The sequence below is a fragment of the Excalfactoria chinensis genome, chromosome 6 (assembly GCF_039878825.1).
Source record: "Excalfactoria chinensis isolate bCotChi1 chromosome 6, bCotChi1.hap2, whole genome shotgun sequence".
Classification (NCBI taxonomy): Eukaryota; Metazoa; Chordata; class Aves; order Galliformes; family Phasianidae; genus Excalfactoria; species Excalfactoria chinensis.
The window spans coordinates 22999451-23026769 of record NC_092830.1 but is presented as its reverse complement, the minus strand read 5'-3'; the positions used below and the strand labels follow the sequence as shown (position 1 = coordinate 23026769).

General features: G+C 39.4%; 1 protein-coding gene and 1 long non-coding RNA gene across 2 annotated transcripts in view; both read right to left on the bottom strand.

Moving 5' to 3' along the window:
• Positions 1-21286, bottom strand: part of HECTD2 (HECT domain E3 ubiquitin protein ligase 2) — a 34570-nt gene extending 13284 nt beyond the window's left edge. The window contains exons 1-10 of the mRNA XM_072340672.1: positions 20817-21286; positions 15832-15961; positions 10484-10622; positions 8334-8436; positions 7539-7628; positions 6891-6955; positions 5701-5746; positions 4518-4627; positions 2975-3123; positions 1462-1585 (exon numbers count right to left, since the gene is read on the bottom strand). Of these exons, the coding sequence (XP_072196773.1) occupies positions 1462-1585; positions 2975-3123; positions 4518-4627; positions 5701-5746; positions 6891-6955; positions 7539-7628; positions 8334-8436; positions 10484-10622; positions 15832-15961; positions 20817-21017 (1157 nt within the window). The 5' untranslated portion in view covers positions 21018-21286. The remainder of the gene's footprint in view (positions 1-1461; positions 1586-2974; positions 3124-4517; positions 4628-5700; positions 5747-6890; positions 6956-7538; positions 7629-8333; positions 8437-10483; positions 10623-15831; positions 15962-20816) is intronic.
• Positions 21287-21727: 441 nt separating this feature from the next.
• Positions 21728-26758, bottom strand: LOC140254290 (uncharacterized). Its single transcript, XR_011904133.1, has 3 exons — positions 26578-26758; positions 25728-25801; positions 21728-22764 (listed from the first exon to the last, which is right to left on the bottom strand). It is a non-coding gene; the product is annotated as an uncharacterized lncRNA (long non-coding RNA).
• Between the last annotated feature and the right edge of the window lie 561 nt (positions 26759-27319).

Below are 27319 nucleotides of genomic sequence, written 5' to 3'. Positions count from 1 at the left end.
AAGCTTGGCTTATTTGTGTCTCCAGTTTCCAAAGGCACTGATTTTCTTCAGGTCCTTCTGATTTAACTGAGGGCTACAAGTGCTCAGGACTTCCAGATCACGTGACAGCTGTATTCTACCAAAGTCAAATAGTACTAAGAATTCTTAAAGTTTTCTGAAATCATCAGGATAAAAGACTTTTTTTTGCCACTTGTTGCTCTATTGAGTCTTTTGCTGAGTAGCTCACACATTGCCTAACAAGTTCACACTGAGATATTTGGAGCTTGAGACTCTGTGGTGCACCTTGACTTCAGACTGTGTGTGCACAGAACACTGTCTGTGAGGAGTTCTGTATTCCAATGTCTTGAGGAAACAAAAGAAAATGGAAAAAGAGATTCTCAGTTGTTCTGCTGAAAATCCAAATACAGAATGTTTTAACAAGAAGTTGGAAGAACTACGTATTCAGAAATATTTCATATGAAAGGTAAACCAGAACATCTTCATACTCATCCTTCTTAATTCTAAGCATACAGTCTTGACTACGATTCTTTTTTTTTTTTTTTTTTTTTTTTAATAGAACAACATAGATTTAGAAGATGTAAAATTGGAAAAAAAGAAAAGTAGTCGTAACACAGTACAAGAGCTTCCTTTAAACATAATACAGCTCTTCTGCACTACTTCCAAAACTATTCATCATACAAAATTTGTTTTGATATATACTGAATTTCCAGCATCCCAGCCAACTGAAAAGAAGCAGGTGGAAATCTCACAGCTCTCTTACAAGCTTGGATGTGGGTACCAAAGCAACTAGATGGTGTCCATGTAATAAATACATAAATAACTCTGAAGCTCAGCAGTACAGAGCAGTATACAGATTCCAGCACTTTGACTGACACTACACAAAGCCTGATGTGCATTTACTGCTGTCAAAGCTATTTTTTCCTCTCCTTTACAAGTAGATCTTAAAACTTAACAAAGATTTAAGGCCTATTTCTTCACATTTCTAGATGATACTTCTGGCTGCCCTGAACCTGTTAAGACTTAAAGACTAAAGTTTCATGTAACATAAATAAGCACAGCTGATATCACTGGAACAAATAGTCAGGCCCACATACACACAGCACATTTATCGACCATACTTAAGTGTTAAGTATGCATACAACACTTCCTATGAATGTGTCAGAAGTTAAAATATGTTTGTAATAACATACAATTAATAAACAGACACTGCAGAATCTATCCTAGTAAACAATCAACCCATGTTATTATGAATATTCTACATCTTTTCTCCAGCTTGCAAAGGTAGAATTAGATTTATTACAGTCAACCTCATATCCATGCAGTTTCATCTTTCAAATGCAGTTTTTAATACCGCTATATTTACATGGATAAGGCACATAATACCATACACACAAGTATGTATGTATATGTGGTGCTTTCACATACTACATATGTGGAAAGAAACAACCAAGCTTTGCTTACCTGTGAGAATTTCCATAACATTGCCAGTTATGATATTCTTCCATAAGATCAATATGATCAAGAGTAGAATTATAGAAATCCGTGTATGAAATAATAGGAGGGCTAATCAGACTATTTGCAGCATCTACAAAGGAAAAAAAAGAAAGTCTTTCAAGGTGCTCCTTGGATGGGGTACACGCATGCTTTCGAAGCATTGGGAGCAACACTGAAAGAAAAGAAACTAAGACAAATGGGCTACTAGTAACTTGGCTTCAGTCTTAAACACAGCACTGCAAGTATGACACTACGCTTAATGAGAACATATTGATAGCTGTAAAAGCAGACATTTCCAAGATCAGTCTGATTATCATAAGAGAAATGTGATACACTGTATGTTATTTCTAACCTCATGATCAGCTTCTCTATGGCATCTGAATCTAGCCCACCTACTGACACACACAAAGACAAAGAATGCTGCATTCTGCTGAAATCATATCTGCTGATATAATATATGCATGCTTTCCACATAATATCTGATTGAATTTGATGTCTATTTGCAAAAAGGATGGAAGTGGAGAAGCACAACAAATGACATTTTTCCTCATCTGACTATTACATCACAAGTACAAAAATTTACTACTCAACAAATGAAGAAAGCTAATTCACACTTAAAATAGCCTCGCTATGCAAAATTCAAGTAACACATAACTAAGTTTCCTATAAATAATTTAATTTTGATCATTCAGGCAGGAAACGGTGTATTTTGAATCACTATTGTTGTTGTTATTACAGGAAAATGATGCCACAGCAATTATCATTTACAAAAAAGTGAGTATGAGGGCTTGTTAATAGATGCCTTTGCCTTTTAAACTTTGGCACTCTTTTCTATTGTAGTTCACACTGTGTCAACACCAACATCCAACTTTCCACCTTGAAAAGGAGAGGTATAAAACCCAGACAGTAACCAGAGAACGGTCATCAATGGCTCAATGTCCAGATGGAGATCAGTGCGCCTCAGGGGTCAGTACTGGGACCAGTGCTCTTTAACATCTTCATCAATAACATCAGCAGTGGGATTGGATGCACCCTCAGCAGGTTTGCATTTGCAGATGATCAAGCTGCATGGTGCAGTTGACACATGCAAGAGATAGGATGCCATCCAGAAAGACCTGGACAGGCTGAGCAATGGGCACAGGTGAACCTCACAGGGCTCAACAAACTTGCACCTGGGTTGTGATAACCTCCAGTAAGAGTACAAGCAGAGGAATGTAAGGACAGAGCACAGCCCTGACGAAAAGGACCTACAGGTAGTGGTGGATGGTAAGTTGGACGTGAATCAGCAATGTGCTCTCACAGCCAAACGTATCCCAGGCTGCATTAAATAAAAAGTGTAGCCAGCAGGGTGAGGAGGATGATCAAGCCTCTCTGCTGAGACTTCACCTGGAATACTACACCAAAAGACATACACAGATAGACATACACATACGTATTCGTATACATGCACATGAATACACAATTTAAAGAAGAAACCTACTGAATAATGCCAGGACTTTGGTTGCTGATGGAATCCACCAGGCACATTTCACCATTGGTGGAAACTCTTCAGGTTTTGCAGGAAACAGGCGTAAAGAAATAAATTGCAGCAACCTGTCCACTACCTGATTGAATCTCCTCTGTGAGATCCTAAAACAAACGTTGCAATTACTCTCATGTGATGATCACTGCCCACAACAAAGCCTATATTATTAGATTTCAATGTTATGTTCTGAAGAACATGCTTTATCGAAATAAAATTCCAAACAGAAAGTTTGCAGAGGCATACTTTGAAATACTGGCATGCAGTAATACTCTTCAGTGCATCATTTAAACATTGTTTTTTTGTTCATTTCTGTAATTTCAAAAAACTTTACAAAAGAATTAACACTTATTCTACACAAAAGTAAATAAATCATTCCTTCACAATGCATTCTGGGTAAGAAAAGACTCTTAATTCTTGGCTTTGAGAAGCTTAGTCCTCTTAGTTTCAACACTGAAAAATATTTCATAAACTTGTGACAAATGCACATGTAATGTTACATGCTGCGCTACTTCCAGAACACAGCAAAAACCTTACAGATATGCACAGATATAAGCAGGTGTATCAAAAAATCATTTTGTAAACAAAGGCTGTTCTCTTCAATTGTTTCAGATTTCTAATAGATGTTCTAAGAATATCAATGTGCTTTTTGCATTCTTAACCAAGACGGTTCATCTGGTTTGTGAACATTGATCAAATGAAATATGAAATCACCAAAACTTTAAGCAAATCTGGACATATTTCAGGGGGAATGAGTAAAAATACATGCATACCACTTTCAGCCTTGCAGAGAATAAAATCCGTAATTAGCAGATTCCCCAGAAGGTAAGGGAAATGTAAATACAGACAATTATATTTATTTATTTTTCAACTCTAGACTGAACCTTTTGCACAGTCATTACAGGGAAGGTAACATACATAATAAATTTAAAAGCCACTCTTTGGGCAGTTACCTCCAAATGGCCAATGGCTGGGTGCTATCATTTAAATTTAATGACTTCACCATACTTTGTAACCACCTGTATTACACTATGAGCAAGGACTTGATTTAATTTGTGGTTTTCACATAGCACAGGAAAGCTATTGTATCTTTTGGAAAAAATACAAGAGAAAACTTCATAGAAAGGAAGATCATAAAGATGTTTGTATTAATAATACAATCTAAGCATGTATCTAAAACATGTACATTCATAATTATTTTTTCCTTAAGTTACATAAAAATAACTTACACAAGTCATTTTGCAATCAAAGCTTTTTGCATAAAGACAATAACTTTTATACATTTTATATATAATTTGCATCTATAAATCAGTATCACTTAGTGGACTATGTCCAAATGTACTTTGAAAACAACAAAAACAATCTCTGCAGTTGATACAGTTAACTTCCATATAATTTATATATCATATAAAACAGACAACATCAATGGAATTACAGTAACAATTGTAATCCTAAAAATTGAATTTTTACTTTTTTTAAACTTTTTTATTTTATGTTTTACTTTTTAGACCAGTGCACTAGGAAATGATGGTCAGCTTCTGTTAAGGCTGCTATCTGTCTTAGCAAGTGAGCATAGATGACATAAGTAGAAGTGTTACTAAATTGAGGATTCTGAAAAAGATTAAAAAAATGCGTTAGGTTAATAAACTGTATAAAGGGAAAGAAGTCATTAGGACTGTTTCTAATGTTTGTTTTTGCCAACACAGTTATGTAGGACAATTACGCTGTGACAGTGGTAAAACTATAAAAAAATTATTTGCAACTTCTATTTAAGTGAAAAATACATCATATAAATTCTATATTGTAAAACTATGTGGGTTTGGTTTTTGTGTGCATGTGTTTTGAAAGAAAGTCCAAAGGTAACAAAGGCAGCATTCAACATATTACTTCTGGATTATCTTTTACCGTACAGCACAAATTACACTCCTCTGCACAATGAGCTAAAGATTTCAGTAATAAAGATTCTCTTTTCTTTCCACACAATCCAAAAGTATTTTCCCTCTTACACATGAGTTCAAATTCCCACTTTTCAGAAGTATTTACTTCACATAACTCACAGCTAATACACCCACCCCAAAGAAGACTACCATCTCCAGAAATTATATAACTACCTGATCTTTTCAAGTAGCAACAGACTGATCTCTCATGTGAAGTGGTGTTATCTACACACGCACAACTCGAAGGGAAAATTTGCTATGAATGCAAATCAATTTTAGTAGGAAATTTCACTGGTTAACACAGACAAATCAGACAATGCAGTCAATAGCCTGATGTAGAATAGTAATAGACTGCTGGATAAACTGCAACACTAGAAAAAATTACAGTAACACATACTGAAACTTTCTGGAAAGATCAGCGTTGCAGCACCTCAATAAAGGAAATCTGGCAAGAATTTGGAAATATGAACTCACGGAGACATTAGCTCTTTCAGCATAGTGCTAGGAAACAATTGCATGTCTAATGCTTCTTAGTTCATACTTTTAACTTACACAACCTTTACCCATTAGCTATCTGTCATTAAGTCATGCATGCCCTATGATTCTTCCAAATGTTAATATATTCTTATAACAGGAAATTAAATGTGAATGTTTTCAGTTATACTATCTTATTTGTATAGTTATACTGGTTTATAGATTAGGAATTGTGCAGACATATACTTAATTAAAATACTGCATTTTTCTTACCTGTAGAAGTATACAGTATGCTCTAAGATCATCTTTTGTCCGTGGTCTATGAATGAATGAAATAGTAAGTGGAAACATCATATAATTATATATTATAATTATATATTATATATCATATAATTATATATTATAATTATATAATTATATTATATATATATATATATTATATATATGTACACACACACATATATACATACATACACCTATATGATCATATATATATATCTCACACACTAGGATTTAGCTTTGTTTTGTCAATATGGGTTGAATACCATATTCAGGAGCTTCACTGTTCCCAAGAATTGAAAAGGACACTTGAAGACCCAGTCTTTTGAATACTGACTCCTCTTTAAAGGCAGCTACTTGTTTTAGCATCTGCCTTTCACGGTACAACAGAAGAAAGAAAGATAAAAAATAAATTGAAGTTGAAGAGCAGATGTTCCAAAGGGGTACTCCATGCTATTATCACTGGTAACACTCCAGAAGAGTTTGTTTGCCCCACCTACAGTATTTCTTCCTACAATTCCCCACACATTTCTATCACTTCAGCCTCTGTGTTTCCTCCTGTTTTTAAAGTCCTCAAGGACTTAACATACCCACAAAAATGCATGTAGCAACAGCACAAAAAAGGCAGGCAGCGTGGAGAAAGGAATAGCTAAAGGCTGGGTCACTGATGAGTCATTACAAAGACCTGTCTCCTCCTATATACTTTTTGAATCAAACCAAGCATTCCCACTTCTATTCTTGCTAAAACCTTGTCCCTCCCCATGCTTCCCAGCTAACCCTTTCTCCATTCTGTACTGCCCTTCTAGTGCTGCTGCCACACACTAACGATATAGCAAAATGAACTTCAGGTCAAGGTATTATCTAGGCTAAAGCATGTCAGCTGGGGCAGGGTGAACACTTTTTACTCTAACTTAATTAGTTCACCTTACAGCAGAGATGCCTAAAAGACAGCCCTGGGGTTTATATGGCAAAGTCTGCCTCTCAGAGGTTCAGTGTCATCTTACAGAGCTCGGGTATATTTTGGCAGATTTGCCTGCCAAAAGGAGACAAGCTCTTATGAGTGAAGTAAGATAGGTCAAAACAGTGTCCTTGTTTTCTAAAACAATAAAATAAAAAACAAGAAGTATATCAGTTGGAAGTAAGTGTTGAAACAGCACTAATGCTATAATACTAGTTATATTTACCCTTTCCATTCTTGTAGCAGACCATTAATTATTCCCTTTAGGACTGACTTTTGAACATCTTGAGGCTATGGAAAAAGAAAATCACACATTTGATCAAATTGTACATACTCTATAAAAGATACTGTACAAAAAAAGCAAGTTTGTTTTTCTTGTAATTCAAGCCAGTTATAAAGTCTTTGACTACAGTGCTGAGCTCCTCTGTACCTTCTTCCCAAGTCTATTAGGTGAGGCTTAGAGCTGAATTTTTTGTGCCTTTCAAAACTTTAAAAATCAATTCAATATAATTCCTGTTCTGAATTTATTACGCACAGTATTTACTTTTTGCAACCCTAGTCCTCACATTTTCTTTATTTCCCATTATTCAGTGTCCCATCAATTATGTCTTATCTTTCAAACAGCCCTTGAGATCTACCACAGTATGAACTGCATAACTACTAACAAAAATTTCCTCATCTTTTACTAGAGTGGTTTTCATGACTCTATGGCAATTCTCAAGGGATCATTTTAAGCGTGTTTTGAGAAATTCTTCAGAAATTGTACCCATATCAAAATTTTTTCTTAGATAAATTGCTTCTTTGAAAATTTCTTTGCTGAAGTTTGTTACAATGTTACCAAACTTGAACTCTACTTCTACTGTCTTCTACTTACAGTATTTAATAAGGCATCATAGACAACATTCACAAATTTTGCATTGATTCCAGAGTCCTCAGTTGTATTAAATGGAGAATTGACATCTACCTGCAAGTTAGATAATCACAGATGAAACATTTTGGTTTTCAAATATTTTGAATGTCTTTAAAAATTAAATATCTAACAGTAGATTAAAATGAAACACATGCACATAACTATTTGTTTTCCTTATCAGAACATAAGAATCTAAGTCACTTGCATTAGTATGTGAAAGATGAAACTAAAGCATACTAATATTGTACATTGGCAGCTATTCTATTTTAAAATCTAAGGGGGTATCAAATAATGAACGACACAAAGCACTGAATGTTCATCCCATCTTTGCCACAGACCCCTCATGAGAAAAGAACAAAGTTGTATGTGTTCAATATTCATTAAGTAACCAAAAGTTTATGGGTTATTTTTATCTAAGTTACCTAAGGGCCAGAGAAGAACTTTATTTCTTGAGTTACCTGGGCCTCTTTATTAGCTGCATATGCTTGAATCTTTTTAAACTGAAGTTTCCATAGAAAGTACTTCATGCACTCATAGTGTCAGAAAGCAAACGAAACACAGGACTTTTAAAGCTTCACATTTGCTTGAAATATACTTACATAAACTGGAATGAATAGATCAATGCCATAACAGATCACCTACTAAAGATGGTTAAGATGATCTTAGTGGGTTTGAGTAGCCAGCCTTTAACTGAAGGTTCTTTAAATGCTTTGAAAATTCAAATCACTCTAACTACTGAATAATATTAGAGTTTTTCACCTTAAACACAGCATTTATCTCCAGGAAAGAATCAAATGTTGTAGAATAAAAATCATGTACAGCCTTCCAATCTCCTGATGATTTTGCCTTTTCTATATCATCCCTAGAAACGTATTAAAAGACAGATAAGTATAATATCAGTACCTTCCTAACATCTTCCTTGTCATTGTACAATCGTGGTATTACAAGAGAACAAAAGCAAAGTTTGTGTTTGATACATCTGAGCAATGCCTCTTATTCAAAATGTTAATTCACAGTGTCACAGTTCAGTACATTAAGGCAAATCATTAGCAAAACAGAATCATGCTGAAGAAACACTAACATGATAAAACTTCTAAGTTTTACTTAATTTAATAAGTACATACACTGCTCTTAAAGTAGTCAATTTCATTACCACTGTACTAAATTATCTCCTTTTTCTTTTTTAATTAATCTCTGTACACATCTGACTGTACACATTTTTTAACAAAATCTGTATTTACCCTTGAAGTCCTTTTAAAGAACAAATTCAAAGTAATAATATGAAGAAATCAATGGGACACTAAAAATACTTCTTGAAAGAATGAAACTCTTAATAACTTCATCACAAGACGGCACTCAATAGATATAAAATATGAATGTGGAAAAATGACAGCTCTTCAGAACACCTGAATGCCAGCAAAGGATTTTCCACCAAGTAAACACACTGACCAATAAACCAGCATTCCTACTCTTCACTGAATGCACAAAATTTCAGACATTAAAAAGAGCAATGAAAAGTCTATGATCACATGCCTCCTAGAGCAACTGTGATTCTTTTTTTTTTCTCCATCTGTTTGAAAAACAGAAGAATCAGGCTTCTCCTTAGGAACACATTTCCCCATTTCCTAGCTAAGATTATCCTACCAGTACAACACCAAAGAATATTACAGTATCACAAAGCTGCTTTGTAGGTGCTAATGTCAAACAACAAACAAACAAAAAGAAACACTCTGCCCATCAGTGTAGGCATGTTCTCAAAAGCAGGCAGAAGCCCCTAGTGCAGATACTTTGTGCCACTGTTTTATTCATTAAGTTACACCATCTCTGCAAGTGAAAGCATTGATTCCATAATTTTGGTGCACACTGCTATGTTAGCTAGAAAATAGATGTACTCTCTCTTCCCTTACATCCAAAACAAACCAAGCAAAACCAGCTAAATTAGTGGTGCAGTCCTGACATCAGGAAGTGAGGTTATATTAGTTAAAAACAGTTCTGTTGGTTTCCCTGGGGACTTCTGTAAGCCTAACTAAGCCAACCAAGCAGCTTCTGCTGCACTGCATGACATTGCTGGAAGAAAGCAAACAGAGATACAGTTTTGACTAAGGGTCTGTACTGAAATGGAAAGTGCAACAATGTTATTTCTGCTCATTCTAATCTCCTTTTAGCTAAATCACAGTTACAGAATAATAGCATCAGTACTGTCTGCACAGACTCTTAAAACTCTTCTTATTTAGACAAAAAAATATTACTTCCCATAGAGAGGTGCTTAAATAGCTTACACATACACTGCTTAAAATACTGGGCACAAAAACAATGATACATGAATAAAAAGTTTTTGCCATAAAGTTAATACTGAAAATAAACACTTTTCTAAACATAATGCATAAATCACGGTCATCTAATTTTTATTTATTTATTTATTTTTAAATCAAGTTAGAACATGTTGTCCACACAGTTATCCCTCCAGGCCCTTCAATACAATGTTACAAATTTAGATGCCTGATGTGTATTGTTTTGAAGAAGACTAAAAAATGCTCAGTACCTACAAGGACAGGATACACCATAGCCAGCAGTTCCAAAAAAATATTTAGCATTGAAAGGTATTTTAACCAACGTACAGTAAGCCACACGTATTTGTTCTAAAGCCTAACATCTACCCAATGTTAGAAACAGGATTTTCAATTATTTCTTGACCAGAACAGCAAGCATACGCTAGAGAAATTCTTTTGATAATTCTCACAGCAACAAAGTTATTCACTGCACCACTTCAGCCAAGCTAATGACTTCTGCTACTAGACAGTCTTCTGGACTTACTCCCTCAAGATGAACAAAAAAAAAATCAAGTGCACCAATCAGAATCAAAGTCCAAAGAAATAAAGTACACTTTTAGGAACAGCAACAAAACTTACTGAAAGTCTTCCACAGTTTTGGTTCGGATGGGGAGGGAAGGCTCAGGAGGGACCGGTGCCTTGAGTTCTTGGGGCAGCGTATCTATAGAGATGCGCTGTTTTTGTCTAACATCGAGGCAAATAGGTGGTAGGTCTCTCACTTATTAAAAAAATAAAAATAAAATAGCAAAGAATAATAAATACAAGACAATTATATACATAACAGTTAGCAAGCAAAACCCAAATGTTGAGGAACTGGAGAAGAAAAATAAAAACTCACATTGGTTGATTATATTTCATTAAAGCCCAGCTCATCCAAGTACTTTTCCTACCATATGCTCAGCCCAGACAGGAAGGAAATTTTCATTAATTGAAGTGAAATAAAATCATATACAAACCCCCTCTATCTTGAGTCTGTAATGATATCTTTGTCAACAAAGTGCTCCCGCTGCCAAGGGGCTTCTCCCAACCAGCCCCTCTGCCTCCTGCCTGAGGCTTTCAAAAAGAAGGAAGTCTTTAATACCATATAAATGAACTGCTGGACCACATGGCAAAAAAATTATTTGTCCATTACCAAAACAAAGAAAATCACACCAGATTTTTCACAACTGAGTTGTTAGCAGATTGATAAAAACAAACAAACAAACAAACAAACAAACCTGAAGCAACTGATCGGTGGTATTCCAACTGACTATTAGAGAAAACAGCAAAATATTGTACTCAGAGGAGACAGACTAGCATTACCTCTAGTGCTACAGCAACAGCACATCTGTAAGATGGAATGATACAAAGATGGTAACAGATATTCAAAAGGTTATTTATGAAGAAAAACTCACCAATATGGATGCCTTTGCTAGGAAATGCTGAGGCAATCTCCACTGGGGAGCAATCTCAAAGAGAGATGCTGCCTTAGTGGTGGTCAGCCCTTAAATAAGGTCTAGAGGAGGTGGAGTCAAGCTCCATCCCTTCCGGGAGCACAGCTAAATTACTCTCACCTGTGCTCCCACAGTTGACCTGACACTTGCCTCAGCTGATAAATCAGAGGTTCAGGCTGCGATTACCAATTTCCCATACAACATGATACAAGGAAACTCAAGTTGATACGTAGTTTCATTTTCAGTTGAGTGGTGCAGAATTTTCATTTGTAGATACAGATGCTTGACATTCTGAAGCCAAGCACCTTCTGAAGTCAGACAATGAATGTGCCTGTTCCAAACATTACATCCACCTGAGTCTATGAGGAACTCCAGGCACACAAGTCAAAACACAAAACCGAAAATCAAAAGGAACATTTTCTGTGTGAAAGCCAAACTGAGCAGCCCACGACTGACAACTACTAACCAAGAACAGCAGCACTGCCATCCCATTTGACTCAACAGTAACACACAAAATGCAACAGTAGCGTTTCCAACATCTATGAAAAGCCTGAAACTTAACACTGAAGCCCAATCATTTCCTTTCAAAAAAGGACAAGTTTTCTATAGTCATACATTATTTTAGCTAGAGCTGACTGTGAATCACCTACAACTTCCTGAAATAATTTTTGCAATAAATTAAATGAGCTGTGCAAGTCTTCCGCCTTTTACAGAATCACTGCTGAAACAGTAGTACATTTAAACATTTCTACTCGACAAACGTAGTTGCCTAATACCAAATTAACAATACTAAAGTTAATATAGAAACACTTTAATGAGGTCCTTCTCTTCTATTCCTTATTTAATTTTATCTGAAAACTCTGTACACGGTTTACATGGCAATGTTTTGAAAGGAATGGGAGAGGCAGAGGCAGACTCTGTGAGAAGAGCCCTGTACTTCCCTTACGTCCATGTTCAGGCAGATCCAGGACAGACCCACTGTTGGCCAAAGTTGTGCTCCAACAGCAAAGCTGGCTGTACTCCAGATGCACAGCAGTTCCCAGCAGCCCAGAAGAGGCTCATGGGCACCACACAGAGTAGATCCCCACAAGCAGCCTGGACGAGGCCACAGCGCACAGAGAGCCCTGACCGGAGCAGGGCCCAGGCTAGAACTGCAGCCTGTGATACAGAGCAGCACTTGGAGAGTGGCAGCCTGTGGGAAATGCCCACAGTGCTGCAGCTTATGAATGGTTCTATCCTACTGGAGCAGAGAAATAGCATAAAGAAAGAGTAGAAACAAAGTGTAATGAATCGATCACAGCTTCTATCCCCCATCCCTCTGCACTGCTGTGTGGGAGGAGGCAGAGACTTGAGTTTGAAATTGAGGCTGGGAAGAAGGGGAGGTGGAAAAAAAAAAGGTGTTTTGGGTTATGTTTCTCACGATCCTTCTCCATTTTTAATTGGTAAAAAAATTTAATCCTTCCCAAGTCAATCTTGTTTTGCCTATGACAACAGTTTTAAATGAGCTCCCTGTCCTTACACTGACCCACAAGCTTTTTCACTTTATTTTCTCCTCATTTGCTTGAGCAGGCAGAGTAAATGCTTGATGGGCACCCAGCAGTCAGCCAAGGCCAAACCACAATAAACACAAAAAACAGATTGGGATATCGCATACACAAACACCCATTTTAATTCCAGTGTCTTCTCAAATATCCTTACTTGTGCTTTTCTATGCTTTTTTTTCCCCCCAGTGTGACTTACACTGCATATTTTAAAAGCATTTATATGAGTTAAGTCAAACATATTGAACCAAAATTCCCTTAGAATTGTCTAAGAATCCTCTAAGTCTTTTCTCTATAATTCCAAGAGTTTCTGTTAGGTTGAGTTTTGTTTGCTTGCTTTTCTCCTTCTAGATTGATCAGGTCTTTTGGGTTTGTTTTTTTTCTTGAATGAACTAACTAAACTAAAAGTAATATCACTACTCTACCACCTGTTCCATTTATCACAGCAGGGAAATATATACTAGTAACATCCCCAAAGCCCCAAAGCACAAAGGAGATTCTTTTCCCTCATGCTAATAGCAGGGAAACCACCAATGTCATTCAGCTCAGCTCACATTCATCACACCAGAGCTGTTCTCAGTCCCGAGCATGGCTTTAATTACAGCTGCTGGACTCTGTCACTCTCACAGATGAAATTTAAGACTATTTAAAGAAAAGTAGTAACACAACAACAGCAGTGGACACATACTAAGCCAATTCAAGCCAAGGTGCCTAGCAATCCCACTGTGTAAGTGCTGTGCTATTACAGATGGGCTGACTTACAAGAAATTAAGACTATGCTTTTTTCTCCAAGAAAGATAAGTCATTTTAATTTAACTCTCATTGTGTTTGCTTAGTTTTTGAATGGATTAAACATTGAATTGCAAACAGCTGAATACACCAAGAAGAGGAAAATATTCCCTGCATCTGCAGAAGAGACAGCTGCTGACAGAAGCCATTTCTTATTCCAGTAACTGTGGCTGCAGGTGCTAAGCCTTGTAAACTGCACTCTGACAGCGATGCAATTAGCTTTGAAAGATGTTGCTTAAGTTAGAAATACTAAAACCGTGTTTTAATAAGACATTTAATAATTACTGTCGATGTTAGAATGTTTTACCATAATTCCAGTTTATTTGTAAATAGATTTAGTTGCCTGACATTCAAAAACATTTATTAAGATCCATCAATTTAATTCCATTGAGGACAAACTTTAAACTTTAATGTGCTGAATTGACAAACAGTAGCAATCCACTATTACAAGACAAGAACTGGTAATCATTTCTGGCTGCTTGCCTAGTTATGTTACATAAAAGACTCAGCACTGTATGGCTGCTTAGGAAACTATCAAAAATCAATGAAGAATATCTTGTTGATACAAAGGAAAATTGACTACTACACAAATCTAGGGTGAATTAATCTAAAATAGAAGGTATTTTCAGTGACCAACACAGCAACCAGCAGATTTTTCTAGTAGTTAAGAATTTTCTGAGTAGTTCATGCAAACAAGTCTTATTCACAATTGTAACATCAAAACACTAGAAAAATCTAGTTCACATACAGATTCCTCAGAACTTGTAACAAGTCTTGCAATGCAACAATCATCTGGTGTAAAAAAACCCTATCTCTGTGGCAGCTATCTAACAAACATCAGCCCAGCTTTCATAACTTCACTTCATAAACACTTATTTTTCGCTGTAAGAAATGAATATTATTCTAACTCAGGCTTAAAGTACTATAACATGTGCATACATCCAGATGTAGAGAGCAGATGCATAGAGATGTACAAAAAAGACAAAAAAAATCCCTAACCAAACATCACTCATGAATCCTAGATTACCAATAGAAGCATTCCAAACTGTAAGGGTTATTTCAGTGTTCATTTTTTTCCCCACCATGGAATACAAACATATGTCCTTAAATAATCTTGAGTGGACCTTGGACTGTTAGACAAAATAATCTATTTTCAAACGGGCAGGTTATCCTGATCCTGAAATTAGCAGAATGCCTGCTCAATTTTACATATTGAGCTCTCAATTTCAAGAACATATCTGTAAGTGTAATAAATATTGCCATACATTAGGATAGTGAAACAGAATAATTCAGTACTACTGTAACAGTAATTATAACCAAGATTACAGCATGTGCAGAAAGATCTCAGGGCACTTCAAGACAGACCAGTTGAGTTCAGTATTCTTGTCACTTACAAGACAGCTACACAGAACGCAAACATGACAAATGCTTGTACAGCCTTTTATCAAAAGTCTGAAATTACTGGAACTGAATAACTTATTTCCCTCAAAAAACACTTCAACAGTGAAATACCTTTGCTTTTAAAAATATCAGGTCCCACTACAATGTCACCTCATCAGGCTCTGTGATCCTAATTCACCAGACTGAACACACAGCTCCATGTGATATCTTTGCATTGATCATCTTTACCTCATCACAGCACAACAATATACCTTGTCACCTATGAAGTTCTTCAGAACATACCATTCTTTGCCTATAAGTTTTATATCATGTTATCACCAGCCTTCATCTTCACTGAAGAACAGCAACTCTTCCAACACAGAAGCGTTGTGCATGTCTCATTACTGCCATACTGCAGATTCAGTTAGAAAAATCTCTATGAAGTTTAACAATTTCTAGAGAAATGTGCTACTTGACTGCAGTTAGACAAACAGTATCTGGAAATGCTGTTCTGAACCTGTAACTTTCACATTGCAGATGATTATTTCATTCCCCAGGTCTGTTAGTCGTTCTTTTCCCACTCATCTCTATGACACAACCTCTACTGAGGATGGACAACCATACTGATTTACTGATTTACTGACTAAACAATGTAAAGCACACCATAACCTAATGAAACCTAGATTTCTGAGTTTCTTGGCACTAGTGCAACAGAAATGTTGGTGGAACACTCAGCACCTTCTTAAACTGATGACTAAGTAACATAAGGCTTTTATTCTCTTACCATTTTTGATGCTTGGTATAACAAGTTGTGTGGGTGAATTTCTGTTTCCGGTGCCTTCTTTCTTTTGGTTGATAGTTGTGATGAAACTGCTGAAAGTAGAAAACTGATTTTTTGCTCCTCTTTCCAATCCCTGTAATTAAGATGACAGCATGCTATAAAAGGATAGTACATTTCTAAGTAATTCTATCTTTCTCACTGCAGCCAGCTCAGTTTAAACAGATGTAAGTGTCACACATTCCTTTTTCAAAGGAAATCTCATACAGTGAAGAAGTTTAGACAAACTTCCCCAGACTTGAGATACAGAGACAAAAGTTCTATGCAGACACCCAATTAATCAAATTTAACTATTGACTACCTGATAAAAACACCTGATTCAAAGTTCTAAGCACCAGCTGTCACTGAAGAAATGCTATCCAACAAACAACATCCATTTAACACAGTGCTAAAAAATCTGCTTAGTATCTGCAACTCCTGCCACAAGACAGTCTGCTTGAGCTTTTGCTAAGACATGCTGGGTGCTGCTGTGTTTTAAGAGTGAACAGAAGTGAAGTAACACAAGAGACTTTTAAGTGATTGCGACAATCAACCTGTTTAACACCAAGTGCCAGTAGTCATTACGTGAATAGACAGGATTCTTTACGTTTAGATCTAGTCATTTACTTCAAAGAATTTGCAACACACATGGAAGGTAGAGGGCTTGTCCAAAACAAGGCACATGGTAGAACCTTTCTTATGTATCTCAGCTCCAAGTCATCAGCTGACATCCAGTAAAGTAGAGCTACTCAAAAAAAACCAAACACAATCTTCTTGCACATCATTATTTTCAGCCTCATTTAAAGAGCCTAAACACGCATTGATAAACATAAAGATTCATTTGATCATTATGTGGTATATGTACTCTAAGTGACAAAAATATATTCATGCAGATCAAAACTGCAATTCTACAAAGTAGAACAGAAATGGCAGAACAGTTCACATGTATTTTAAAAAGCCATACATTTCCCTTTCCTCTTTAAAGAAATGAATTTTGACTAAGACATGCAGCCAGAGCTCTGAGGAAAGTACTTCACTTCCACCACAACATCCTGAAACACCACCAGGAGGGTAATAACGCAGCCCATAAACCTGCCATGCTGTGGTGTGTGCACATTGGTACACTGCCAGGAATTTTACATAGCTGCAAAACGAGCTATTTTTCCATGGCATATAACTCAGCAAATTACAAATCTGAGCAATCAGCAGGATCTCAGGCATAAAAAAAATAATAAAATAAAGTAAAATAGAAACTTTCAGTTTCTAGCTCCAAATTCCTCATATGCAACAAACATACAAACATAAAATGTAATTACCACCATTTTCACATTACCTGTTTTTAAACTATTATTCTATAAACTTTAAAATATCATTAAGATAGTTCTTAAAACTTACCTGGCATGTGACTGGAAAAGCCTCGACCCTGAATAAGCAAGCAAGATGTGACTGCATGAGAAAGGACTTTTTAAACAAATCCAGATCTGAGGTTAATCTGCTGGGTCACAAAACGTATGCTCTAGGTAGAAAACCTTCTGGATTTTGGATTAGTCCAAATATGATTAGTAGGGAATAAGTAGATAATAATAACAGAGCTCTTATGAAGCAGGCTATTGTGACAGCCGTTTTGACTGACATAACCTTCCCTCAGCTCTCTAGGTTTTACTCCAGCCCCACCATTGCAATAACACAGTTCAGAAAGTTACGTTAAAAGGATTTTCTTAATGCCAGCATCCCAAGAAGCAATCAGAAAATAACAGACCTCACATGCACTATTCAGCTCCATCATCCTACTCCAAGAGCAGTTCCAACAGCATTAAACAAACAATTTGGATAAAAGCTTTACTGGAAAGCCCTGGAGGAATACTGGGGAGCTACATGCTCATTAAAGACTATCGCTGACATCTCCTGGGAGAGTAATGTAGGACAAGCATGCAGCACTGTGCCATATTTATAAAACTCTGTAGGAGGTCAGCGAGTCTCTAGAGCCTAAGACACTGCACACACACTGCCATCAGACAACTGAACCCCTACGTAAGGAACGAGAATGCTCAGAGGAAGTAAGTGGATCAAAGTGATCTTTATTCCTCCTTTTTAGGAGCACAGTAATAACTCACAACACCACTAGGTTCTTAGTGGAATTTTTCAAAAGCTTCAAGTCTGTCATGAGGCCAGAGAGATACTAGTCTTTTACCTTATAAATTCACGTTTTTCATCACTGAAATTAAAACAGATGGTGAAAACAAGTCAAGGTGCCTGTGAAGAGTGGGTACAGAGTGCCTTAGGATAGCAAAGACCATCTAGAAAAGTTTCTTGAACTCCTTGTTCTTCAGCTCTAACTTAGCTCACTCACCCTACACACGTGGAGGGTAAAGGCCAATGAAGAGCATAAGGTTTTCTTCCCTGCACAAGAAAACACAGAGGGCACTTATATTACTGGCAGCTGCCAGTGCAACAGCCTGCTCAAGAAGTGAAATTTTCCCTTCCTCTTATATCTTGAAAGGTGTAACATAGGAATGGTTTTGCCTTCAGAAACCTCCACTTGCTCCTGCTTACAAGAGAGCAAGCTTTTAAAATTTCCACAGGTTTCTTTTCAGAAACTGACATCCAAGCCTTATGCACTGTTCAACCTAGAAGAAAAACCGTGGTGTGCTGCAGGAGTACATTAGTTTATTCATGGAGTACTTTAATCTCCACAAAAAGCAAAAGGAAAACACCCCCAAAGGTTATCCTCTTTCAATAACTCTACATGGTCCTCAGCTGGAAATGAAAGACACTACCAGCAGTCACACAAACACTTGATTACAGCTTGACAGCTTGCTCCAGATGTGGCATCTTTCACACATGCTCATTTAAGAGAAAGGATACTACTGTTTTCTATTGACTTCCTCAAATCCTGACCTTTTCCACAACTACTGTGGAGAACGGAAACTGTTTAAAAGACATGTCACGCCTTCATGCTGCTTTCTAGGAAGCTTTAGTCATGGCATATCAGTTGCACAGTCAATGGTGTGTCTTGAACACATCGAAGAAAATGTCAGTTACACAAATAACTTGGGGAGGTGTTCTGAGCAAGGACATCTGAGGCTCGCTCATCACACAGAGTCTAGGTAAGTCATCATACAATGGCTGTCAACTGAGAAATATTAGGCAGAGAAAATGAGACAATTTATGTCATCTGAAATATCTTCATGTTTACGACAGGCATTTGTTTCCAAAGGAAATAAATTTCAATGAAAAAGATAACAAGGGAATTAAGTATTTTTTAAGACAATAATTTCCCCCTTCCATCACCATATCAAATTACAAACTTTTCTACAGCTAAATGAGAAAGAAGGAAGGAGAAAATGTCTATCTTAAAAAGTGCTTGAGAGGATTTGATTGAGTGGTGCTCATTTTTTATGTTCAAGCTGAACATTTACAACAAAAACTTTTACTGAAATCACGCTATTTCAAATATCTTCACAACATACTCCTCAGATCCTGAAATAGGACGTTTAGGTTGATCAGCACAAGGGCTAAGCACACCAAACATCCACTATCTTCTTTTCTGCAGCTCAGAAAGATTTTGTAAAAGCATATCTCCTATTTGGTACATCTGGATCAAAGACTGCATTCTATGGCACACAGAGAAATCCAAGGCTACAGAAAGACCTATTACATCTCCCCCCCAAACTCTCCCTCTGTATCACGCTATTATGACCCATATGCATCTCTGTAAACTCAGAATCCCACGTGCATCTGACAGCGCGTGCCAGACCTGAGCTCTGCAGCAGCCAGCTCAGCCCACAGGCAGCAGCTCAGAGATGCACACAGGACATCCAGCTGCAAACAAGATTTCTTCCCTCATTCATTAGGGCAGAGTAAATTCTACATGGCAGACTAGCTGCACACATTTCTCATTCCCTAAGCTAAGCCTGACACATTTTAGAGCATCACTGGCATCTTTATTCTAAGGACTGCTGCTTGCCAGTCATTTCAGTGTCAGAAATTGATGTTTTCAGAGGTGTAGATCACTCCTGGGTACTTGTTCATCACAGACTTCTCCCAAATCCCTATTTGAATCACAACAACAAACACATTCTCCCAAATTCTGACAGATTTGCAAAGCTGAGAGCCTTTCAGAAGATTGGAACATCGTAGGCAAAACACAAATTGGCAGAATTGCTCAAAGGAGTTTGCAGTTTGCCTACAATCACTTGGTTTAACATTACAATTATTTCATGACAGTCATAACCACTAGACACTCAATCACTTAGACTCAAATTATATATAAGGGTAATTTCTAGCTAATCAGATACTTCTCAGAACCATTCAATTAAGTCTCACAACCGTGTTACGATGGGATGGGTGACGTTCTGGGGTGGGACTGAAGTCACAGCTTTCACGTGGAGCTACAGACAATGAGCTACTCACGCCAGGAAAAAACGTATGTTTCATAACACTGGGCAGCCAGCAGAAAGTAACTCATAGCTCGAAGAAGACTGAATATCTCGAATGAGGTTTCCAAAATGGAATTATCCCGGCAAAGAAGCTCACAGCTTTTTTTCCTACCTGTGTTAAATAATTAATTCAACACAAGGTAGAAAACGGAAAAGACCACGTAACGAAAAGTTAAAAACACTGAGGCGTTTTCCAGGAGGTTCTCTCGCCGTAAGTGCATGAAAAGCGGACACTCCCACCCCACAACCTTCCCGAGCAGCGCTGCGGAGCCCGAGCCATGACTAACCCGGGAGAAGAGCGCTGTAAAACGCTATAGAACTATACGCAGACGGAGCGTTTCTAGCTTCGTTATGTCACTGCTGACAGACACCGGCGTTATTTTTAAGAAACTTGACTGAAAGCCGCCCAGCGGCGCAGAGCACGGAAGGAGCCGCTCACGGCGCCCCGCAGAGCCGAGCGGAACGACCCCGACCCGCCCTGCCCCGCCGGGCCACGACCTACCCCCGACCTACCCCGGCCGCCGCACCGCACGCCGCCGGGATGGGCGGCAGCTTGTCTCGCTCCTTCTCTCCTTCCTCCTCATCTTCCTCATCCTCGCCGTCCTCCTCGGCCTCCGGCGGAGCCGCGCTGCCCTGCTCCTGTTCCTGCTCCAGCTCGGCGCCGGGAGGCAGGCCAGCGGGAGCCGTGGCCGCGGGTGGGCTCTGCAGCGACATGGTCCCGCTGCCCTCGCGGCAGCCCTCTCGCCCCTGCCGGCTCCCGGACCCCGTGCCCCTCCCGCCCGCTGCCGCCGCTGCCGAGGAGCCCCGCTGGCACCTCCGGCGCCGCCGCGCCGCTGTAATGCAGCAGAGGAGCTGCTCCCGGGCGCCCGGACACCCCCGCACGGCGGGGCGGAGCGCTGCCCTGCCGTCCTCACCGCGGCCCGGCGAGGAGGGGCAGTGCGGGACGGAGCGGCGCGGAGGCGGCGGGACCCGCTGCCCCGGCGCCGTAAAATTACACCGCCGCGCCACCTACAGCCCGCGGGCAGGCGGAGGGGCCGCCGGCGCTGCCGCCATGTTGTTTATAGGCGCCTCGTAGAAACGCGCTTGGCGACCGGGGGAGCCGCGCGAGGGCAGAGGAGGACACGGCTACGGAAACGCCGTAGTGCAGGAAAAGGCGCGGGGCCGGGCACGCGGCGCCGGCCGTACGGGAATCGGGTCTGATACGGCGGACTGCGCAGCCGCCCTGCAAGGGGTTCTGCTGGCAGGGGCAGGAGGTGCTGCCTGGCAAATAGATGAGCAGCAAACGAAACTATGGATAAGGGACTTCGGGGTGGGCACCAGTGTGGCACTCCCACTCCTCCTCAACACTTGAGTGGTGGTGCAGGTTGTATTTTTGCAATCAGTGTTTCCACAAGGTAACACTGTCGCAGTTTCAAATTGCGCTCTTTAATGAGTAAAACACATAAATTAAGTATGAAAGGGTTCTCTCTGTATTTCATTGGCAAAGCCAGAGTAAGACAGGGCTCTCCTGGTGATGGTGGGTCTGCCCTTTGCTTGGTTTGAGCCCTGGAGTGTTGTGAACTGCTCAGTGCCTCTGTAATGAAGCCAGGAACTGCTGAAGCTATGCTGTACAGAAATAATAATAATAAATAATAATAAAAAATCATCCTCACGATACATGAACTGGTTGTAATGCAACATCCAGACCAGACGTAATGCAATGTTTGTCTGAGCACTGGAGGCAGTTGGTTTGGTAGAAGGAGGCCTTGAAGCTTCCCTGATGTGAGAGGGTTCTCAGAGCTGTGCACACTGAGCAACAAAACACTGAAGTCCTTCACACCCCTCTAGCTGCCAACTGAAGCTTCCAGCCCGCTCTTAATTTTATCTAAAGACTTCCCTTCGCAGCACTGTGATCCCAGGTGCGTGAATAGTTGTGTACTGTTTGAAGCAAGCCATCAAGATGGTTTCTCAATTGGAGGTAAACCACGCGATAGTTTTCCTCAGCGCTGGAATTACACAAGTAGCTCCTGCAGGTTGAAGCAGTGGTAAAGATCTCTGTAAGCTGCACAAAAGCAAGTGCATAATAGGTACTGCGGCAGTAATCTAACACATTGAAAAATGCTTTCCCTTTCTGAAGGAACTGGCAGACCTAACGTATATTAGGTTTCATTAAGGAGCCCCTTTGTCTCCTTACCGTGTTAAATTTGAAATTTCCAAGAAGTTCACTTCTCACTGTGCTTGCTTCCTAGTAGCTCTCGGTGGTTGGCATGAGTAAGTGGCCCACCACAGTTAAACAAAGCACCCCAGACACTCACTTATCTTTCTCCTTTCCTTGCCAAGAAATAACATAATGATAGTAATTGCAACAACTTCAGTACAAGCAGCTATACACCCAGTGGTAGTCCTCAACTGGAAGTAATTGGCACAGCTGTTCTGTGGAGCCATGCCAACTGGAAACATGGGAGGATCTGCTCCCTTGAGCCTGCAGAGGGGGGAAGAAGCAGAGAGAAATGGAAATGTAGCAAAGCAAGTATGCAAATGAATTAATAATGTGTTTTGTTTGTTTGTTTGTTTCCCATAGAGCTACAAAAGTCTGATTTTCAATAGCTTCAAAAATATTGAAATAGCCTTTTACTGGGATTATTTCACAAATAACTAATGCAGCACCAGAGCAAGACATCAATTTTCGCTGTCCACAAAATATTGAAAAATATCCTGTGCTATTTTAAGCTGCCACACTCTGTTGAACTAAACTAATTCAGGGGTAATTTTTTACTCATGATAATTATGAAAATAGGCAAAAATATTCTGCTAAAAATGTTTGTTCTTATTTTTGTAAGAGAGTAGAAAGACCACATACTGAAGGCAAATGCGTTTTCCCACTTAGAATAGAGGAAGCACACATCTGTTGCCTAGGGCTTGTAATTGAAAGTATTTAAGTACATATATTCACAGTCCAGGAAGCTACCATGGATGGGAGAGATGTGTCTATGCCGGCTTTAAATTTGCAAGCATGGATGGATGCTAGCTGACTGCAGCAGTGCCATGTGTAATGAGGCAATGCCTATAACCATGCAATCAGCCGTAGCCAAAGTGATAAACAAGGGTAGTGGGCGATGGAGCAGTCAGAAAACAGAACATTTTGTTTACTAGCAGACAAGATTTGTGAGATACACAACATCCATAACTTTGCAAAACTAAACAGAGATATGTAACTCCTGCTTAAAACTGCAAATTTGTTGGCCTTGAAACCTAGACAAAGTTCCATGCCCAGTTAGTACCTTTAGCATGAAAGTGTTTGCAAGACATTTGTTTGCATCAGCTTTAGTATTTCCAGTTCTTTGTTTGAGGTCAATGTTGTTTTGGCTTAGCTCAGTGGTACCTTTTTAATCCTCAACATTCTCTTTTATCCTTCCAGAGACCATTTATTTGCTTTTTAGAATGTCACGTGAGTGGCTTAAAAATCTTAAATCAGGTGGTGCCATCTCCTTCACAGCATTTTGATTTAAGGCAGGGTTCAGTCACAAACTGTTCCTCATGCCAAAAATGTGCTGCCTGAGCCTACACATTCACCCTGGTTCCTGGATGAGTTTGCAGCCTGTGCTGGACCCCATGCTGGCATGCTCCACTGCTGGCTCAGATAAGCATATATAAACTACAGTAACTCCCCTGAATGACTATGTGAGGGATACAGGCAGTGCATGACCCTGAATGTACTTTCTTGATAGGAGAAAAATATCACCTTAGCAGCGAGTCCCTTCAAGCTGGAGATGGTTCTGTCAACTTTCTCTAGAATTATCCTCAAACATATTTATCCTATCCAAAAAGTTTGTGTTGTCGGGAAGGGAAAAAAGTCAACTGCACATCTCTGCGTAGTGACGTGGCCAGGCACAGACAGTGACAGGAATGACAGATGGAAACAAACCAACTGCTAACATTTGTTCACAAATGATTAGTAAATTCTTACAAGTAATAGATATGCTCACAGAGACTGGCATTTGGGAATGATACACACATACACAAAGTTAAATTTCCTGGCTAGTATTTTCATGACAAATAATTGAGTGTACCTGGTCACGTCTTCCTATACAGTCTGAATTCAAAATTTAACCATAGCCAAATCCAGCTCGTTTAATGCAGGAACATTAGTGGTGGTTTTTGCCAACTATGGTGTTGCTTTGCTGGTTTTTTTTTTTGTTGCTGTTTGTTAAGATGGCCCTCAAATGCTTTACCAGTGTTTGTAGATCTCTGAGGCAAGCTGTTATTTCAGGAATTGAAATGGCCTTTTATCCTTTAGAAAGGATGGGCTGAGCTCATGTTCGGTTAGTGATACACTCTCATCACACAGCTGTACTGTGCCTTTTTATTTGGCAGTACTTTTACTTCCTCCTCGTACTCTGAAGATCTTACACTTTCTAGTACAAACATATTTGGACCCTTTAACAGATGTGTGCTTTATGAGATGGACCCTGAGTGGGCACAAGAGGAAGCATAGGAGGGTTGATGCATCAAAAGGGGAAGCAAAAGCTGGAGATAATCCATTTCTCTCTATGAGAGTAGGAGAGACATAAATGGTTGGGTGTTTTCCAACACAACAGGTTTTCAGCAAAACATTTCAGTTTCAACAGAAAGACCTGATTCATTGAAATGGAAATGTTTTACAAAAAAGCATCTTCTTCAGTGACCTTTTAGCAGAGCTCAGGCAGGATTCCATCAAAATCCACCTGTTATTCTGCCAACACAGTTGGAAGGTTCACCACACTTGCTGTGTGAATCGCATCAAAAACAGGGACTTCGTGTCTTCTGAACTCCTGACCTGCTTTGCCCTCCCGTGCCTCCTGCCCACATCACCAATAAGGCAAGATAGAAGGTCCCATCTGCCCCATACCTGTTTTGAGACTGCATGGCCTCAGCACTTGTGAGGAATGACCCCACTGTTGCATGACATCCCCTGGTGGCAGCCACCCACTTCCCTTCAAGTTAGACTAAGATAGAATTGTGATTTACAGAATCTGAATTCTGTAAATCTGAATTCTGTAAATCCATCTACCATTGCTGATAAGCTAGTTTGACTATGTTCGATATTCCTGCTAGAAGTAGGAATTTATGTCAAACTTGAATTTGTCTTAGTCAAGCTTTCCATCCCTGGATTACATGTTTCATCTGCAAGGTAAAAGATCTCCCTTTTCCAGGAGGACATATGCAGTATATACTCAAACTCTCCCCAGCTATGTCTGCATTGTTTCTCTTGTCACTAACATTAGGTGTACTGATCTATAGGTCTCTCTTACTCTTTGGTAATCCTCCAGTGTTTGGGGATACCCATTCTTAAAGTGTTTATAAACAGGAAACTGTGATGTATAGAACTCATCAGCTAATTCATCTGAGGTACTTACTTGCAAGTTACCCACCCATTGTTTTGTACTATCAGAAACTCAGTTTTACCTTCCTCTTCAGTAAATGGCAAACCTTTGATTGAAGATGCATCATCAGACAGGTTACATCCTGCTTGTGCATTCCTAGTACAGAGAAGAAAGAGCTAATAAGCAGTTCTGCCTTTTCAGCAACGTTACATTTTCATTTCAGGTTCCTTGACATTACTGCCTGGTGCGATACAGCATTTGTACCAGCAAACTGTAAAAGGCTCCTGGTCACTGGTGTCTAGGCAACAGCCGATTTTTTAGGTCACTGATTAACTCTTTTTGTTTTTGTCTACCAGTGTAAGCTGAATTTTAAATTACCCCTTGCCAGGGAACGGGACCTTTGGGCGGAAAGAAATAATTAGCCTTTGTTTTTAAAAACACTGTGGATATTTGAGTGATGTTCAGAGTGAGGTTATCTCCGATGGTAACATCAGAAAAAATGATGAGAGAAAATTTCACATAGTAACCACACGATTTTAATAAGGTTTTGAGTTTTTCTTTCCATAAAAATAAAAATAAAAATGGCATTAGTTGGGAATTGCTTTTGTCCTGAATACCATGTTCGATCTTAAAAATTCAGCCTTAGCTAACTTCACTTAACCTCCAAAGAGATGCAGTAGTGCCATGATCTTCCCCCAGGTGCTACAAGGGAAAACAGCAGAGGCTCAAAGACACACCATGCCCTTGTCACGTCCCACCTGGATTTGTTTATTATTATTATAGGATAGAGGCAGATATTAGATGCAGAATTTTAGCTTCTATTCAAAATTACATAAAGAGTGGTATGCCATGTTTAAGGGGAAAAGGTATACAACACTGATTAGAATTAAGATTTCTGCTCAGCGCAGCTTCGCAGATTTTGGCTTACTTACCCGACTAGGAAACTAGCTTGTCTCGCTTTAAAAAGAGAGACCGTTCTTGAGCTGAAGTGACAAAGGGAGATGTCGTTCACAACCCTGCAGCGCTCTCTCCCTCTGCGCTGGCAGAGCCGGCGCGGTGCCCGTGGCAGCAGCTCCCTCCAGCGCCCGCTCGGCGCTTCCCACCCCGCCTGCCCCGCTCCGCACGGGGATTTACTGAGATGTTTTGAGTTTGCGCTTCGAAAATAGGAAGTCTGGGATTAGATCACGTGTGCAATAATTAGCGCATTTTGGGAACTAATGGTACCTGTGTCGCTTGCCCTGTCAATCTCGTACGTTAGTGTCGGCAGGATTAAGAGCTGGATGCCTGAAGGCTGTTGAGAATTTCGCACCTAAAGATGCCTTATCTAATGTTCCCTTTGTCATGTCTAAACGTCTCGTTGCGTTTCCCATTTCTTAAAAAGACAACGACTAATTATTCTACATGAGAGAAGTCTGAGCAGCATGCAGAGGTATTGCCTTGCGCAGGGAGGAAAGGCCTGACAGCTGCAGCAGTGAGTGCAATCAGAGGGCAGGGGCAGTGCCCGTGCCCTCACCCACTGGAAGGCATTGTTGTTGCTCTCGAACCTGCTACTTTCCTGCCTTTCTTTTCTAGCTGCTCTGTAAGGGAGGCCAGCCTTGCTTTTCATCTGTTGTTACAAATCTACCAGAACCCAAAGCAGAGGGGTACCCTCTCCTCCAGGATGGTGGAAGGGCT